Source organism: Pygoscelis adeliae, unplaced genomic scaffold (assembly GCF_000699105.1).
Source record: "Pygoscelis adeliae isolate BGI_AS28 unplaced genomic scaffold, ASM69910v1 Scaffold508, whole genome shotgun sequence".
NCBI lineage: Eukaryota > Metazoa > Chordata > Aves > Sphenisciformes > Spheniscidae > Pygoscelis > Pygoscelis adeliae.
The window spans coordinates 1-19,406 of record NW_008825292.1 but is presented as its reverse complement, the minus strand read 5'-3'; the positions used below and the strand labels follow the sequence as shown (position 1 = coordinate 19,406).

The 19,406-nt window shown below is 38.5% G+C and overlaps 1 protein-coding gene across 2 annotated transcripts; it reads left to right on the top strand.

Annotated features, from left to right (window-relative positions):
- The first annotated feature begins 686 nt into the window (after window positions 1–686).
- On the top strand, window positions 687–19,236 carry RBBP6 (retinoblastoma binding protein 6). Of its 2 annotated transcripts, XM_009329952.1 has the most exons (14): window positions 687–2,145; window positions 4,524–4,612; window positions 4,731–4,827; window positions 5,661–5,800; window positions 6,712–6,884; window positions 7,636–7,739; window positions 8,187–8,545; window positions 9,631–9,727; window positions 9,808–9,886; window positions 10,022–10,078; window positions 11,238–11,604; window positions 11,962–12,063; window positions 13,496–15,244; window positions 16,374–19,236. In XM_009329952.1, exons 1-14 carry the CDS (start codon window positions 2,077–2,079, stop codon window positions 17,941–17,943), a joined length of 5,052 nt encoding a protein of 1,683 aa, XP_009328227.1. In that variant the 5' UTR covers window positions 687–2,076; the 3' UTR covers window positions 17,944–19,236. The 2 variants fall into 2 exon arrangements, with proteins under 2 accessions (XP_009328227.1, XP_009328228.1); XM_009329953.1 differs by lacking the exon at window positions 11,962–12,063.
- The last annotated feature ends 170 nt before the right edge of the window (window positions 19,237–19,406 follow it).

Genomic DNA, 19,406 nt, shown 5'->3' with positions numbered 1-19,406 from the left:
TGGGGTTGGTTTTGGTTTGGTTGTGTTTTTTTTCAATTCTTCTGCAGTATTATCTTAGGGTTGTATACAAGTTTCATGGAGATGTTGTTTCTACTTGACTGATTTGAGGGACTGGCAGGAAATACTTCAGTAGGAATTGGAAAAAAAAAAAGAATGTAGGATCTTTGGAAGATGGCTGTTGGGCAAACATACATTAATTATCTATTTGCTGCTTTTGATAACTGTTTAGTAGAAAGCAGTGCTGTCACCTCCTTCAAGAAATTAGACTGTCACCTACAGGCCATATAACTGCTTCCTAAAAAAAAAATACAAGAACTAATTAATAGTTTATGAACTGTTATGTTTCAGTTACTGGTCAATACTGGACTCTCTTTAATGCTAGACTCCAGTAGAGAGCTTTCCTAATTTCTTGTTTCCTTCTGAAAAACCACAGAAGGATAGTGGTTGTGCCTGCCATGAGAGAACATAGGCCTGTTTTTCCACATGTAAAAAAGTGGCATATGGAGCATGAAGCTTCAAAATACTTCATCAGACTTCCTTTTTAACATAACTAGGTACAAAATGTTCTGAAAAGAAGGAAAGTTGAATCTTCTGGTAAGACTTGCAATGGAAAGAAGGTTTCTTTTCAGATCTGTGTGTTCCTCTCCAAAGGCACATTTTCAAGAACTTTTTCATTAGTAATACAGTAATGTTGTATGTGCTTTCCTAAACATGTAGAGAAGGAATGATTAACTGGAGTGAGGAATCATCTTCTGCTTGTAGATATTTTTTTTCCCAGAGACTGCTAAAACTGCTCCCTTGAATTCTTCCACTACATTAGGTAATAAAGGACAAGAGCTTTTTCCAAGGAAAGGTTTTAATCTCTCTTCTGATCAATTCAGTGACCTCTTGAGGAGAGCTGTTCAGCTTGCATTCTGAAATTTAATTCTACGTTTTTGAACAACTTAAGACATAATAAGCAGTGATTCGAATGTCTTCCTGATAATGTTTTACTAGTGTGAGCTTAACTGCTGCTTGTGGCATAATATAATTCAATATACTGGAAAAGGAGCTAGGTAAGTTAGCCTTTTTACTTGTGGAAAAACTGCACTTCAGTATTAGTTCTCAATGAACACTGCAGTCCATTACTAACCAGTGGCCTGAGGACTTCATTCCTGCAAGCTGTTCCAGTAGGTGGCTGGGAGGGAGGAGTGTGATTGCAGTGGAGAAAAAAATTACAGGGTTGTGCTCTGGATCCATGTTTTCATCATCAAGAGTACGCTTTACACTTTCTTGCTTTTGTTCATTTAGTAGTGGGCTGCTATTAAAAATTGTTTTTTGTCTGATAGCAAGGAAAATACTAAATTCTCACACTTCCCAAACTGATTTGGGTAGTATGGCCTGTGATCTGATAAAATTTCTCAATTTTTATAGGCTACTCTGTCATGATAAACACCTTTAAATAATTCAAGCAGGTGTTTTTTTTTCTAGACAAAGTGGTGGGTTACTTCTATGGCTGATGTTTTGGATTGGTGTTTTTATTTGGGTTTTGTGGGGTATGGGGAGTTTGGCATTTTTAAACTTCCTGACAGGATGGGCAGAGTTCATGTTTCAGGGCTGATATGCCTGTACTTTATTCTGACAGGCAACTACTGTGTTCATAAAAGCATAACCATGTGCATTTATAAATGATGAGACATTAACTGATTGTTGTACAAACTACAATGAAAATAGGTTTCCTGTAGTGATGCGTCCTTCTCAAATAAACTTAAATTTTTTTTTAAATCCTCTTTAGCTGAAAACTGACAGCTTCCTTACCCCTTCGACTTTTAAGCAGTTGTGAGCATTTGACAAGGGTCCCTCTCTGAGATATTCTGGAGCAATAAGTTGATCTCAAGCGGGTTTGGTTATTTTAGTTTCTTCTCATTAACCACATAGGCACTCCTAAGCTGTCATAGGTTTGGGCTTTGTTTTGAACAAATACAAATTGCACTGGGTTGGAAATGCCTCTTTCAGGAACACTCAGAGGATATAGTGCAGACTTTCAGACTACAGTAGAGGTTAACGATTGCTATGTTTTGATTGTAGAACTTGAATATGTGTTTAATTTTTTGTGAACAGATTGATGACTCTTCTGCATCTATTTCTCTGGCCCAGCTTACTAAGGTATATATATATTCTTGTCAAATACTTAAAAAAAAGTTTGCTTCGTATTTTTAAATCTTACACTGTGATCTATAGCTGGATAACTGTTGTAATTTGAACAAAACTTTAATTTTTAATAATTTAAAGTATTTATTTTAACTTTAAAATGTGTGTATATTTTGATACTATCCTGTAAAGAGTAGTTCCCAGTTTGGGAAGATAGAAGGGGAGTACCTTATCAGCCTCAACATAATGTTGCAGTATTACTCATCTTCAAGACACAAAGAAGAAGCACTTCAGAAGCTGCTTACCGTTTTTCATGCGTTTCGTTAATTTTGCGTTGGAAACTAACACAATTTTTACAGAAGAATTTAATTGGCTGTAAGTTATGGACATTTCAGGGGGGTTTGCAACAGCCAAAATAGAAGCGTTTCTGTAACATGGACAATTGCATGGCTATTTTTGAATTTCTAGTCATTATAGTTATAGATCCATTCTTTGAATGCTGCACAATTTCATAAATTGTAGTATATATACAGCGGACAACACAATCTAATTTGTTTGAACGCAGACTGTAAATTGTGTAAATGTACCTAATTGTTTATAGGAATATACCAATGTGTATGTGTGGCATATTAGCAGATGTGACCTTCTGAAACTGTTGTAATGCCATGTTTTGCTATGGAACTGCTTGCATTTTTTGCTCAACAATGTGTAACTTTGTCTGGGAAAGCACTAGTGATTGCACTTTGTGAAAAGGCATAGTGCTAGCCAATTAAATTACTAGTCTTTAAAGTTACAAAGATTAGAGAAGGCAGGGCCTAATGCAGAGTAGCTAGTTCATTCTTCTGAAAATAAAGGCTGGAGTTCATTTCAAAGAAAGAGAAATATCTTCCCACTGGTAACTTCTTCCCTCTCTCACTGCAGAAATTAAATTGTGTACATTTGGAAAAAAAAAATTAGTTTGCAAGGTAGCCACCAAAATAAATTGGTCTCCATTAGTGCTGTCCCTAAACGTGTCCTTGGTTCTGTAAACTCATGTGAAGTTTTACTCTAAAATGTGAAAAACTGTCCAAGTGGTATACACATTTAAGCTTTGAGAAAATTTAATCATTTCAGAAAAATACAGGAACAGAACATAAAGCAGCTCAAAACTGTTACTTACTCTAACCTCTTTAGTGCAGACTGGCTTAGCATGGAGGCAATGTGTTAACAGTTTTCTGTTTTATTATTACTATGTATTAAATGCCATATTTGAATTTTGGTCTATTCCTACTAATGTTTTGTGGGTTTTGGATGTATTTTGTAAACCGTTTGGGTTCAAACAAATTAGTCAAATATCTGTAAAGTTTTCTGTAAATGTTAATGGAAATGGTTTCATAGCTGTCGACCTGGATTATGTTACTGTTGAGAAAAAACTGTGTATATGAAACAACCATTTAATAAAATGTTGAAACTAGTTGGTTGCTTTTGTGAATGAATGCATATAAAAACAAAAACATGAGTGGTTGATCTGAATGATAGGTGCTTGAAGGTCCAAATAATTTACAGTCACTCCCTTAGACCCTGCTTGTATCTGGACTTAGTGTGTAATAAAAACATTTTAACAAATGCCTCTTGAAAAAATCACCTGGCTTCAATAATTTGAAGATCTAGTTCTGCATAAGGTTTATATTACAGTTTGTGTGTTAAAAGGACACGGTCAACTGGAAAAAACTGCAGGTTTTGCTTACTGTAGTTCAGTCACTTTAATATGAAGAAGTTGAGGCGGGGGGGGACATGCAGTCTGGACTGCCCACAGCACATGGTGGTCAAATTGCTGCTGAAAATAATTTTTTGTCTTGCTGAGGGACTATAAAAAGCTTGATTCCTTTTAATGCTTCTGTGTCAGAAGCTGCATTTCAGCAAGCAAAAACAGCTTCCCTGACTCTTAAGTTGCGTGTCCTTTTAATGCTGCAAAATGTAAATAATGATACTTGCATACGTATTTCTCAATTAAACGTGCAGCGGATATCTTCTCCTTCAAATAGTCTGGAGCTTAAAAATCAGTTTAAAAATACTGGATAGTATATTTTTTTCTACACATAGCTTCAGTCCACTTTGAAGAAAATTGGATTGGTTACACAAGTCTTTTATGTAAGGTACAAACAGAGCCTAAGGTTTGGAGTGCCCAAGAATGCTCTTTTCAAGTAGGTTAACAGGCACATAAACATCATGTAATGGCGTAAGGACTCCCCAGAATCTTCAGGACAAATATATTGTATATAAGCAGCTGTTTTCATGCAACCTCAGCTAGCGTTGTGCTGCTCTTTACAGGATTGGATGAGTGGTGTTGTCTTTGGCTGTGTGGGCTTAAATGTGTTTCTAATGTGTGTGTCAAATAATTACCTGTTAAACAGACTGCCAATCTGGCTGAAGCCAATGCTTCCGAAGAAGATAAAATAAAAGCTATGATGACACAGTCTGGCCATGAATATGATCCAATCAAGTAAGTGTTGACAGTGTCAAATCTGTTCTTTGAAGATTATGGAAAAATTGTAGCGATGTTTGGTTTAACAAGAGACACACATGCATGCCTTTTTCTTTTTTTCCCAAAAAACTTTTAGTTACATGAAGAAACCCTTGGGTCCACCTCCACCATCGTATACTTGCTTTCGTTGCGGAAAACCCGGCCACTATATAAAGAACTGCCCAACAAATGGGGTAAGATTGTGGGGGACTTCTGGTGTTCCTTAGTTTTTAATTTTTTTTACCTTGGCAGTTACTTAACAAATACATGAATATTCGTATTAAGAATTGTTTCTCTTGGGGTGAAATACAGAAGTTATACGACAATATTGGAAAACCTTTCAAAATTCAAGGGAAACCTGGAATTATAAATGTAAAACTTCCTTTTTTCTAGGTCATAGGCATTAAAGATTTCTATAGATCTTTCTCTGAACTTTCATGTATATTTTGATATATTTCAATATTATTGGAAAAAATTCTCTGTTTTTAATTCTAATGACAGTTCACAGTTTTTAGTATTTCATATAAAAAGAAGATGTTTCTGTTGACCCCATCTATTGAATATTTGCGTGTTTTAATGACACGAGTCTCTGGTTGAGTATTCATGCCATTTATCACGTTAGTCACTGAATGTATACGCATGAGGTATGAATTCAAGCATCACACACAGATGGTGAATAGAAGTTTCCCCAGTGAGTGGTTCAGAGCACCGGATGAGGCCCTCGCTCTGAGCTGCGCTGTGCAGGAGTAGCGGGCTTGTGTCTCGTCTCTGCGCGGATGGTGAGCTGGGGGATATTTCACCCTTAAGGAACCTGAAGTTAAGCCAAAGAATGTTGACTGAGTTCAAAACGCTGCTCAAGCCTTTGGAACATCCTGGCTATATTCATGTAGGAAAATAAGTATTTTAGTTGAGCAACCCTTACGCTAGGTAAAAGGAGAAGATTGAAGGCTTTTGCTGCTTAAAATAATCATTGAAATCTCATTTTAAATCTGAAGGTGGGATATGTCTGCATTTCTTTTCTTAACAGGACAAAAATTTTGAGTCTGTTCCCAGAATTAAAAAGAGCACAGGAATTCCAAGGAGTTTCATGATGGAGGTGAAAGATCCCAATACAAAGGGTGCTATGCTGACAAACACTGGAAAATATGCAATACCAACTATTGATGCGTAAGTATGGAATTAATCAGACTGAGCAAAAAGTGAACGAGAGAACATGCGTAAATGTCCAAGTGGCAATGCAACCAATTTGGCCCCTGTCTGTAATGACAGGGGAGGAAGCATTGTCGTTGTATCTTAACCTTAAAATCTGTGATGCTTTCTAGTATTAATAATAGGGTGATCCTATTGTTAATACTCCTGGAAGTTCGTTAAACTTGTGGTATGCCAAGAATCTGTGTTTCTGCAAAACATTTCAGTAGCGTTTATAGTTGGAATCATTCTCTTTGAAAGCTCGTTTTGCTTCTGTTTTATGTTTCAAAGGCTCCTTGCAAAATTTAACAAATAGCCGTTGGATTGAGATTTCCTCCCCCTCTGACTTTTCTTAAATCCCATGTGTGAAACAGACTGAAGTTTTCCTGTTGTTATAAACTAAGAAAATACTACTGTGTGCTGAGAGAACAGTGGCTGTTTTAAAACGCACTTGGTAGCACTCTGTTTTTCTGTCATGGATCTCCTCTTGTAGAAGCTGTAACATAGACTTCTTTCATTTGTAAAATGTAATTACTGAGAGACTAGTTTTATCCTGAGCCTGCAGTTTACATTTACCCGCTGGCAGAGGAGAGGTGGGATTCATTTCACCTGATTTCTAGCTGTCAAAAAAGTATTTTTCTAGTCTGACCTAATTTCTTAGTTGATCCAATGAATGGGAGAGTTCTGCAGAAGGAAAATTGTTCCCCCTCCCTCTTCTAGTGTTCTGGCTATAGAAAAGTAGTTTAAACTAAATGCTTGTGTTTTAGAAGGGTGATGTGGAGTGAGAATAATTCCATCTATTATCTTCCTTTGATAAAATCAAAGCTTGGAAAAGTTTCCCTTTACCTATCTTTAACTTTTTTCTTTGTCTTTCCTCACTCCCCCTCCAGGGAAGCTTATGCTATAGGAAAGAAGGAGAAGCCTCCCTTTTTACCAGAGGAGCCGTCCTCCTCCTCAGAAGAAGATGACCCTATTCCAGATGAGTTGTTATGTCTCATTTGTAAAGATATAATGACTGATGCAGTTGTTATTCCCTGCTGTGGAAACAGTTATTGTGATGAATGTAAGTGTTACTCCCATGTTTGTTAATTCAAAACATCAGCTCTGATCTTCTGAAAGCAGAAATAGGAGATAATGAAATGACTTTGTAACCAGTTCTATTTAATACTTGAGTATACCCTGAATAGGAAAGGACTCTTCCCATATAAAGGAAAAAAAAAAGGGCAGAAAGCTTTTTTCCCTTCTTGTGTATCTAGTTAAATCCTCTTCACATGCGGAAGGATGAGTATGAGAAGAGTGCATAATTGTGCAGGTGATTACAGTATTGGATATCAAATGCATTTAGTTTGTCCACAGCCCTTTCATACCAAATTACATACCCAACTCTGGTGACTTAACTGTGGTCTGCAACAAACGGATAGTTAGGCGTTTAATCCACATGCTTCTCCATGGAAGAGTTGGTTAAAACCTTCAGAACTCAAACCTGCTAATCATTAATTCTGAGATGTGTTTTATTCATTAACCTTGAGGTTGTTGACTTCTCACTGTACTAGATAGTGGAAAAAAGACTAGTTGAAACGTCAAGACACAGCCTACTCCACATCTTCAAATGTTACAATGGTGAAATATCAAAACTATCGTTATTTGCTGCATACTAGAAATTTTTTTGCACTATTGAACATATATAGCTTCATTCTCTCAATTCAAGACCATATCCAGCCATTAATCATATACATGTTTTTATAATTGATTAGAACCCAAAAAATTTCCTTGGTTTGGCTAAAAACTGTTCCAATGATTCTAATTATTCACAGGTATTAGAACAGCACTACTGGAGTCTGAGGAACATACGTGCCCAACATGTCATCAGACAGACGTTTCTCCTGATGCTTTAATTGCCAACAAGTTCCTACGCCAGGTAATGTGATGACTTTTACGTAAACTTTTTGTAAGAAAAGTCTATTTGTAAAAAGCTGAAAGGGAAGAAAATATTAACTTACATCTCCTTAAGCAAGGCTAAATTGAACAAGGCTAAATTTACTTTTCAAATACATTATCTATTGTTACAGAAGCTTACAACTCTTTAGAGACAATCTGGCAAATTCAGGTCGCACTCTTGTTTTACGTGATTGCCTCGCTTTCAAATTTGGTGTTAACACTGAAGTACTTTGAATACAGATACTCTGAGTTACCAATTATTAATATCCGTGTCTAATGTGGTGTGTTCGTATATCTGTATGTTGATTTATTTTAGGATTAATAGCATTTACAGCAATACACAAGTAATTTTACTCTGTGGAGGCTTTTGTTCATATATCTACTGAAGTTTCATGTTACCTTTCTGTAAATGTTTTTCCTCCTCTAGGCTGTGAACAACTTCAAAAATGAAACTGGCTACACAAAAAGGCTCCGTAAGCAGATTCAGCAGCAGCAGCAGCAGCAGCCACCACCACCACCGCCACCTCCACCACCCCTAATGAGACAAACAATAACGCGCAACCTGCAGCCTCTACTCCGGCCAACAATTTCCAGACAGCAGGATCCACTAATGATTCCATTAGCTTCTCTGGCTTCTCGTTCTGCTGCTGCTTTGTCATCGTTGGCCCCTGGTCAGTCACCTGTGGCAGCTGGGCTGCCAGTAAACCCGTCTTCTGTTGTTGTCTCTGATCTCCCTCCAGCAGTGTCCCTATCTCTTCGTGGTGAAAAGCCAGATGGACCTTTTCGGTAAGTAAATCTGTAGATCAACATGAATATAAAAGACACCAAAATGCTTAGTTAGATTATTCTTCTTCTTGAGCTTCTCAGTGATTTATATATCATTAGCGACAGTTCCAGATAATTGTGAAAGTTCTGGGTTTTTTTTACTTTGAATGAGGACGCTTTGATAAGTTGGAAGTGCACCTCATGCAAGAATTTTCTCAGAAGTATTTCTTGTTTGGTTCCCTTATCAGTCATTCAGTACAGGTTTACCCTGAAAGAGGAGCCTTTTTTTCCCCAGGAGCCCTTGGATTTTAAGTGGCTAGCAATTCCTAAAGTAACCATTTAGTTATGTCAAACCTTCTTGAGTGCGTTAATTTCTCTTTCGTACTGAGGAAATAATATTTTCATTAAAAGTGTGAAAGCATGATTATAGGTAAAATTGACCAGGTGTTTTCACATTACTTTTTTCTACAGTATTTCTATCATCTATGTGATAAGTCAGTCACCCTCAGTCATACACAGTGCAGTCAGTGATGCGTAATAAACATTGAGACACTGTAAATTTGAAGTATTTACAAACATGAAAGTCGATAAGTTTGCGACCCCATGAAGTCTCATGAAAATACATTAAAAGTCTGTACTATTCTTTAGGGCTTGTATCCTTTCAGCTTTATGCCTTGAATGTAAGTAGCTGCTCTGTCCAGAAGACTGTCAGGCTCAGCTGTACCGTTGAATACAAAGGATCACCATTCAAAAGAACCTCTAAGGCAGCCTCTGAACTAGCACATAAACATTTCCTAATAGAATTTCAGTTCTTGCATCTTCCAAAACTCAGATTCAGTGAGTGGGTTATACATACTCTAATCCTTTCATGTGCAGCTAGCTTAAAATATTTTTCCAGTGAGCTTCCTTTCTAAATGCCAGTAGTCCCAAACAGATTTCTCATCAGTGCTTCATTTGGAATCGGCCAACTTCACATTTGTAAATCTGGTGAAGTTCCCCCCACCCCCCCATTTACAGTAGTCAGCCTTTTCTCACCTTGGACTTTATATTTCAAGTAGCACTTCAAAACAATGTTTGAATAATAAAACATTGGGTTTTTATTGTAGTGATGCCGATACTGTTATACCTCCTGCTGCTCTGGTGACTGCCGCTGAACTCTCTAAATCTTCCTCTCTGTCGATCAGCAGTTTGTTGGAAGAGAAGGTAAATTTTATTTCAACATATGCAATGATTCTTGTATTCTAGTAGAGCTTATTTTCTAACTGTTTGCATTTATTCACAAGGGTTATCAGGTTCCTGTACTAAGACAACCAGCATTACCAAGTCTTCTGGGCCCACAAGGACAATCAATACCCACAACTGGTAAGTAACTGTAACTTCAGAATTTCTTTTAAGAAATTACCTTCAGATAAACTGAATGGGGTTCTTTTTTTTTTTTTTTTTTTTTTTTTTCCCTCTCCACACTTTTTTTTCTTTTTTCCCTCTCCACACCAAAAGGTCATCCAATGAGAGCCGGTACAATTCGCTCAGCAGGTGGCAGACCAGGCTGGGAACTGTAAGTATTCTACAGAAATTCAATATATTACTACTTGTAACCTGTTAAATGAGGCCGTAACACATAACTTATACAACAGCTGATTTATCATGAAATAAGTATGCACAGGTAGTTGTAGAGAATACAAGTGGTAATTAATTTTTGAATGGCTTAATTTGAATTAGCTTTAAAAAAGGGGATCTGTGCTTGCAGCAAGATTATTTAAAGTAAAACTCCAGTACATAATTGAAAAGAGGACTCTGAAAAAGGAACGCTTTTTGAGGAAACCATAATTACATATAAAAATTAAGTATAATTAAAAGATCAGATGGAAAGCCACCCTTTTGATTACTGGCTGAACAGGGCTGAAGAAATTGATTTCCCAATAGAAATCAGCCTCCAACATTCTTTCTTTAACAACTTAGTTGATACTGATTGAGCAAATTGTTGGAAAAGTCAACGCTGTTATTTTATGACAATTCTAAATTTCTTCAGTTTAGTCATCTCAAACAGCCAAGCTGCTTTCTCTCAGTTGGAGAGAGAGGAGTCTGTTTCATCTATCATTGCAGTGTCAAGTTAGTCCTTCCTTTTGGTACATATTTGTTATAGATAGATTGTAAGGGAGCATTGTGTTTATAAAATCTTAAAGATAAATCAAACCAAAAACTAGGATCCATCCCACAGATTATCTAAAATCTCAAATTCAGTAAGCAAGGAAATAACAATTCAGGGTCAAGAAGAGGCCAACTACATCATCATGAGGCAACAACATAGGAAGTGTATGTGGGAGACGTTAAGAGAAGTTGGAGAGATTAGTTAATAGCTGTGCAGTACTTTGAAGATCACAAGTGTGAAGTATTAAGCATATCAAGGAGTGGCAGAGGAGCAGTGGGCACTTGGCACATGGGAGATGGGAGTCTCTTAAGCATGGGCAGCCTCCACCCACCGTTGCAAAGCTGAGTATAAGGAGAGAAGACTGAGGGAACTGTTGGGGGTGAGAATGTGGAAGGCAAGTATGAGGATCAAGAATGAGCGTAGCCTCAAATGAAGAGAAAGCAGGGAGAAAAATGCTTAAGTTGAGAACAAGAAGTGCTCGCCACCATGCTCCTGCTTCATTTGCTTTCCTCTTTAAAATCAGGGCAGAGCGTAACAAACAGTGACGCATGTTTTTGGGTTTCTTTAGTTCAAATCGAGGACGCCCGCATAGCGAACGTGCCCAAAGGACTCAGGCCCCAACACTGCCAGCATCAGCACCAGTCTTTGTGCCTGTGCCTCCACCTCCCTTGTATCCTCCACCACCCCACGCACTTCCTCTTCCACCGGGGGTGCCACCACCACAGTTTCCTCCTCAGTTTCCACCGGGTCAGCCTCCATCTGCTGGGTACACTGTCCCCCCTCCAGGATATCCCCCAGCTCCTGCAAACATGTCATCAGCTTGGGTACCAACAGCAGTGCAAACGGCTCATTCAAATACCATCCCAACGACACAGGCACCTCCTTTATCTAGGGAGGAGTTTTACAGAGAACAACGGAGACTTAAAGAGGAGTAAGTATTTGGCTCAGTGAAGTTGTGTTGTTTTTCATTTTTGTATTTCGGTAGCATATCGGACTGCAGTTACACTAAAGTGCATCTGACATAAGCAAAAATGACATAGTGTTTTTTCCAATATACTTTTTCGTTGCAGATGGTAAACATACAAAATTAAAACAAGACAAATGTAATTCTAAAACTTTCCCTATAACTTATAGGAATTCTAAACTGTTTTTGCTTAAATAGGATGTTCACCTTTTGCATTTGCATGCAGTATACATTTTCTCATATTGGCCATGTTTTGTTTCTTGATGTCTTTTTGTAATAAAGGTCAAACTATAATTGTAATAAAGGTCAAACTTATTTTAACAGGGAAAAGAAAAAGTCCAAACTTGATGAGTTTACAAATGATTTTGCTAAGGAATTGATGGAATATAAAAAGATTCAAAAGGAGCGTAGGCGTTCGTTTTCCAGGTAACTGCTTTACATGTCCGTAATGGAGAAGCAGATTGTCTAGAAGAATCAGGAGGAGTTTCACTCCACCTCTCTATCGTTAGATGGATTGAATGATTCAAGGGATTAGCAGTGATAGGAGTTTCGTATGTAGGTTACTAGCTCAAATATAGCAGAGATTACAGTTGACTGATAGTTATAATTTGGCAGCAGTTGTTAAGGAACAGGCGTCTCTTACTAAAGCTTCTCTGCAATGACATCCTTCACCTCCTGACAACCACGAGGAGGCTAGAAACTGAATAGGTGTAGTTGCTGGATTTTCTGCGTCTCCCTATTCTGATTGTAACCACTACCTCAAAGCACTTCGGAGGAGATATGTGAGAGAAATTGTCTTCATTTCCTCTTTTAACTCATATGGATACACGGAGAGATTTTAACCTGGACTGCAGACTGGTGGCTTATGCTAGTATTTTGTTGACATTGTTAAATTTTTCTTAGGAATTAAAAGATCAGACCTGTTTTTAAGCAAGTCTTAAATTGGTGAAGGACTTCTAGAGGAGGAATGATGCTAATGAACATATGCAGAATAATGTGAAATGGTTCTTTAAAAAATAATAAAAGAAAAACTTGTGAAGAAAAAAACTCAGGGTACCTGATGTTTTCTATCCCCAAAAATCACTTGGGCAGGAGTCTGAATAGCTCTCTTAGTAATGCTGTCAGTATCTTTTCTGGAGTAATGGCATTGAGTCATATTACTAGAGGCTGAGTTCAGAAGCTTTTAGATAGGATTTTTCTTGAAATGTGGTCACTATTCTCGGTTAGAGCTAGAGGTATGTGCAAAATTTTGCTAGGACATCTGGCTAGAAGTGTTGATTAAATAGTCCTGTATGAAATATTGCAGTACAAGTATTTTGCATCCTGTACAAATTGCCAAATAAGTAGTGAAATTAAATAGACTAAGCTGGCATTTTAAAGTTGAGCTTTACTGTCTCAGGCTAAATCGTGTTTTCTTGATGTTTGATACTGCACTGTAGCCATTAAGACTTGCTCTTTTTGCATCTTACTGCAACAAAAATGATTTGCACTGCATGTAGTTGCTGAGTAGTGAAAAATGTGCGCGTTCACGTACCAGTAGAGGCCAGTATACACCACCTTAAATCAATCAGTAGCTGTGGTAGTTCATGTGATAGAAGTGAGTGGAAATAGACTTACCCTTCCTGTATGTTTTTACACTAACAAAGCAGCAGCTGTTCTGTGACATAAGCAGAAACTTTTACGTGTTATCAAGTTCTTCAATTTGCAGTAGTATTATGTCAGCAGCTGAAAGAAGCTTTGACATAAGCATATGGAGAGGAAAAAAAAAAAACCAAACCAAATTTGGGAGGAAAAAGATTGGGAAGAGTGACTGTTTTGAATTAACTCCATTTATTTTTTGTGTTGTGTTTTTTTTAAGGTCCAAGTCTCCCTATAGTGCTTCGTCTTACTCTAGAAGTTCGTATACCTACTCCAAGTCAAGATCAGGTTCTTCCCGCTCCCGCTCCTACTCTCGATCATTTAGTCGTTCCCATTCTCGTTCCTACTCGCGATCACCACCGTATCCAAGAAGAGGCAAAGGGAAGAGTCGTAACTATCGTTCTAGGTCAAGGTCTCATGGTTATCACCGCTCAAGGTCAAGGTCACCCCCATACAGAAGATACCATTCACGGTCAAGGTCTCCAGTGTTTAGAGGCCAGTCTCCCACTAAACGGACTATACCTCAAGGGGAAGGAGAAAGGGAGTATTTTAACAGATACAGAGAAGTTCCACCATATGATATGAAGGCTTACTATGGCAGATCTGTTGACTTTCGAGATCCATTTGAAAAGGAAAGATACAGAGAATGGGAACGGAACTATAGAGAATGGTATGAAAAGTTCTACAAGGGCTATGCTGTTGGTGCTCAACCTCGACCTCCAGTAAACAGGGAGAACTTTTCTCCAGAGAGGTTTGGTCCACCTGGGACCAGACGAGAGAATTCGCCATATGCTCGGGGACGTAGGGAGGATTATCCTGGTGGGCAGAGCCACAGAAATCGTAATATAGCTGGAAATTACCCTGAAAAACCTTCTGGAAGAGAGAGCCATGGCATCAAAGATCCTACAAAATCAAAAGAGAAGGAGGTGGAAAATCCACTTGGAGATGGTAAAGGAAATAAGCATAAAAAACACCGGAAGAGAAGAAAAGGGGATGAGAATGAAGGGTTTCCCAATACTGAGTTGTTAGAAGGTGCAAGAAAACCAAGAGAGCCAGTTACAGCAGAAGATGTTAAAACAGACTCTTTGTTCATGCTTCCAAGCAGAGATGATGCCACCCCTGTGAGGGATGAGCCTATGGAAGCAGATTCTATTGCTTTCAAACCGGTGTCTGAAAAGGAGAAAAAAGAAAAGGATAAGCCAAAAGCAAAAATTGACAAGACAAAGCGGAAAGTGGAAGTGGCTGTTCCTCCTAAGAAAGACAATATAATAAAACCAGCTAAAGCGTCCCAAGAGAAGGTGGACACCGATCGTGAAAAATCGCCTCGAACAGAACCTCCTGTGAAAAAAGTGAAGGAGGAGTTGCCAAAGACCGACAGTGTTAAAACATCTTCCTCTCAAAAGGATGAGAAGGCTCTTGGTACCCCACGGAAAGTTCACCCAAAAGTGACAAAAGATCACCCAGAAACCAGACCAGCCAAGGAGGAAAAGGCAAAGAAGGACCATCCAAAAGAAACCAAGTCGGAGAAGCCGTCCAACAAAGAGGACAAGTCAAAAAAACCTGCCGAAAAAAGCAAACCTTCTGATGCAAAACCTGAAAAAAGAAAAAGAAAAGCAGATGAAAAGGTTGATAAAGAACATGAAGCCACTTCCATAAAGGCCTCTAAACCAGAAACTGCTGAATCGAAAACGTCACCGAAGGGGAAGACCGAGCCTGATGGCGAAAAAGGAGAGCGAACTCCAGAAAAGGATAAATCTGCTTTTCTTAACAACCCCGCAAAAAAGATTAAACTTAACCGGGAAACTGGCAAAAAGATTGTGAGTGGAGAAAATGTGCCACCTGCAAAAGAACCTGTTGAGAAACCTGAGCCGAGCAGCAGCAAAGTTAAACAAGAAAAAGCGAAGGGAAAAGTGAGAAGAAAAGTAACAGCAGCTGATGGATCTAGTTCAACTCTTGTAGATTATACCAGGTACCTCATAGTTTCGTTTTCTAGTCTCTTTCCTCCTCCCCCCTGCAAAAAATGTAAAACTCTTTATGGTGACTAATGAAAGGAACAGCTAAATCTGTGCTGAACAAGTGAATAATCTGTGATCTTCCCTGTTAAACTGTACTTGGGTCAAAATCAAATTTTATTAAAGAAAACAAGCAGTCTGTACTGCACAGAAAGCTAATAAGGTTAATTCATTGGTGACGTGTTTGACCCTTACTTCTGGGACTTTTTTCCTCTCATTCATTACGTGTTGACTCTTCGAGGAGTCCCTTCTACGTCTCCCTTCAAATCCAACTTACTGCTAAAGGCAAGGATAACAGACATGTCTGTACCATGCAATATTTTGCATTTTAAAAATTGCAAGGTACTGTAATGATCTACTTTTATCAGTATGACATGAAATTATACCTTGCAGAAATAGCAGCTTGGTTGCCAATATATTGTGATTTTAGCTTTGAGCACAGTGCCGCGTTGACACAGCTACACTGCTTCCAGCTCAGTGCCAACTTTTTTTGGCACTTACCTTGGAGATCTCTCTTCAGCATTCCATTGTGTGACATGGGGGGGGAAAAAGTGATCTGGTGTGGAGCTGTTATTACTTACATTTCAGTGTCTAAAGAAGCAGGACTAAGCAAACTCAAAACATTTAAGACATCGCTGGAGACTTAAGAGAGTGTCTTGATATTCTAAAAAGCTTTTCAAATGCACATTTTTCTAAAGAACAACACTGGGACATGAGGATAGAACTTTGGTTGTGTATACCTCTCCATAATTGCTTGCTTACATGTTGAAACAAGAATGTATATCTAATTTATCTGCCATCGGTAGAAATAGGACATGAAGGAATTACCAGATCAGACAGTCCCCAGTCTGATAATCTTGTGTCTTTGTTAATTAAATGTATAGTAGGAAGATACTAAATTAACCGATTGATTGCTCATCTTGGCTAGTGGACTCACCCTTTCTTTTGTCTGTTCCCCTAATTGGAACATCTTTTGAAAAAATACTGAAGATTTAGAATTGAAACAAAAACCATTTTATAAAATGTTAGAAAAGATGGCAGTGCGTGTATCTCACCCGTTATTAATGTATGCTTTTTTCCTCTTAGCACTAGTTCTACTGGAGGAAGCCCCGTTAGAAAGACTGAAGAGAAGCCAGATACAAAACGAACTGTCATTAAGACCATGGAGGAGTATAATAACGATATAACAGCCCCTGCTGAAGACGTCATTATTATGATCCAGGTCCCTCAGTCCAAGTGGGATAAAGATGACTTTGAGTCTGAAGAGGAAGACATTAAATCTACCCAGGTGCCCACAAACATAGGAAAACCTGCTAGTGTTATAAAAAATGTGAGTGCTAAGCCACCGAACCCCATAAAACACAATGAAAAAGAGACGGAGCCTTTGGAGAAAACACAGAAAACTACAAAAGAGGCAAGTTATGAAAGCTCCCAGCACGATGCAAAAAGTTCAAAAAGTTCAATGTCGAATGAAAAAGGAAAAACCAAAGACCGGGATCATTCTTTGTCGGACAAGGACGCTTCTGAGAAGAGAAAGAGTAGTGTTCAGCCAGAAAAAGACCACTCAGAACGTGCAACTGAGCAAGGAAATGGAAAAAATACTTCTCAGTCTTCCAAAGAGAGCAGATCTTCAGAGAAACATGATACTGGCCGTGGATCCACTGCTAAAGAATTTACTCCTAACCGAGACAAAAAATCTGACCATGATGGCAACAGAGATCATTCTAGTTCCAAGCGTAGGGATGAAAAGAGTGAATTAGCAAGGAGAAAAGACTCCCCTTCTCGAAACAGAGAATCTACATCAGTACAGAAAAGTAAGCCGAGAGATGAACGGGCAGAGCCGTCCAAAAAGGGCGCTGGAGATGCCAAAAGGAGCAGCTACAGTCCTCCGCGTGAGCGGAAGCAGTCTGATCACAAAGCTGCTCATGATTCCAAGCGTACGTTGGAGGAACACAAACCTCTAGATAAAAATTCAGGAAAAGAGAAAGAGAAGCATGTACCAGAAGTAAAGAGCAATAAAGAGAAAGAGCCAGGTGGTAATAAACCACCTTTGAGACAAGAATCACCAGAAGTAAAAAATGAGAAAGAGAACGTGACTGGACAAAACGATAAAAGTGTTGTCAAGCCCAAGCCTCAGGTAAGCAGCTCCTCGCGGCTCGCTTCCGATCTAACTCGAGAGACCGATGAGGCTGCGTTTGTACCAGACTACAATGAAAGTGACAGTGAGAGTAATGTATCTGCAAAAGATGAGGACGCTGCAGGAAAAAATCCTAAAGAACCGAAAGAAAAGGCTGTTGATAAGGTGAAAGAGGATACGGCAGCACCTGCTGCAGTTGACCAGCCTGAAGCAAGCCGAAGTCAAAGTCAAAGCAGCCCCAGCGTTAGCCGCAGCCGTAGTCAAAGCCCTTCTGAGAGTCAGACTCGAAGCCACAGCAGCAGTGCCAGCTCAGGAGAGAGTCAAGACAGCAAGAAAAAGAAGAAGAAAAAAGAGAAAAAGAAGCACAAGAAGCATAAGAAACACAAGAAGCATAAGAAACACATTGGAAATGAAACGGAATTGGAAAAGAGCCAAAAACACAAACACAAGAAGAAGAAATCAAAGAAGAGCAAAGATAAAGAGAAAGATGACCAAAAAGTGAAATCTGTCACTACATAGAATGACAGATAACAAAAAAATGACTTAATTCCTAAGTCATCTGTATTAAATTTTGTTAAAATGTAAACGAATTCGAGCGTTGTAAATAATGACATGAAAGACCCTGTGCTGCACTTAAAATATTGCTGCTTGATTATTTGATTTTTACATCAGAGCTTTATAAAAGTGAACATTTTGTACAGAATTGTGAGTTGTGACCATGTAACATGAAAGGTTTTGCTGGGGCATCTTATTTTTAACCACTGTTAATTAGTTTGGGTGGAGTTTACTGTACTGTGAAAATTTTCACATTTGACTTTTTTTTTAATTGCCTGGCAGAAGAAGCTGGTATCAGTTATAAAATATCAGCAGAATGATTTGCAGAATACATTACAGCCCTGTTATGTCACTTTTTGATTACAATAAAAAGTTTTCAGTAAACTATCCAATGTGATGAGATTTCCAGCGATAGCTGAACCATTAGCAGAGAAGAGGCTGGTGACGGAAAAAAGCTACCGTGAAAGCTTGCTGGTAGCTAACGTGTATGAAAAATAACGTATCAGCGGGTTTAATTTTGAAAAGCCTGGTTAGGACTTTAAATCTTCTGAACTGATGCAGAGTGGGGAGTGCTGCCAAGAGGGGCACTTTCTTCGTGTGCCAAGTAGACTTGTTTTTATATTGTAAAAGGTAGTATATGGCCCCAAAAATACAGCCACTCTGAACAGCTGGTACTGACTATTTTAAAACAATGTTGTGTATGAAGCTGTCACATTTCAACATTGTTCCAGTTTGTTTAGAAAGCTGTTGTCATTTGCCAGCAAACACGCATATTTTAAGATGCCCTGTAATCTGTATTTCCTCTCGTAACGATGCTGACCACCAAGATGTTTGTGGTTTTTAAATAGAAGTTTTATTATTTTCATACTGTTTCTGTATCATACACAATACAGAACTAACCCTTCCATTAAATGTGGGGTTCAGGAGATGAGTTTGGCAGAAGAAGAAAGCCCAATAGAAAGGCAGGCTTCTGCTTTAAACTACTTTGAACAATGACAGGAAATGTAGAAAATGTAAATTTAATTAGTTTGGTAATTTTAAGACGTAATTTAAAAAAAAAAAAAGGTGGCAGTGGTGGGTGTTGCTCAACTGTCAGAAAGCCGGCGTGGTAAGAAATACTTCTCCTTGTGCATTAAGGGCATAACGTCCCAGTAACGACTGAATTCGGTAGTGAAAGCCCTCGACTGTGTGGCTGTGGGATTTGCCCCAAAAGAGTTCTGTTCGAAAGTACTGTAAATTAAAGCAGCATTTCAGGGCTTCCTGCTTGCGGAGACTGTTTTGTTCAAAAAGTGTCATTGTTTGTAGTACTGTTACTGGGGTATTTGGCAGTACAGAAATAGTGAAATAATAATTCATGTTGCTTTTCAGCGGGGGTGACTATCACATTTTAAATATTGGCTTAGAGACGGAGCATCCTGTACTTCTGA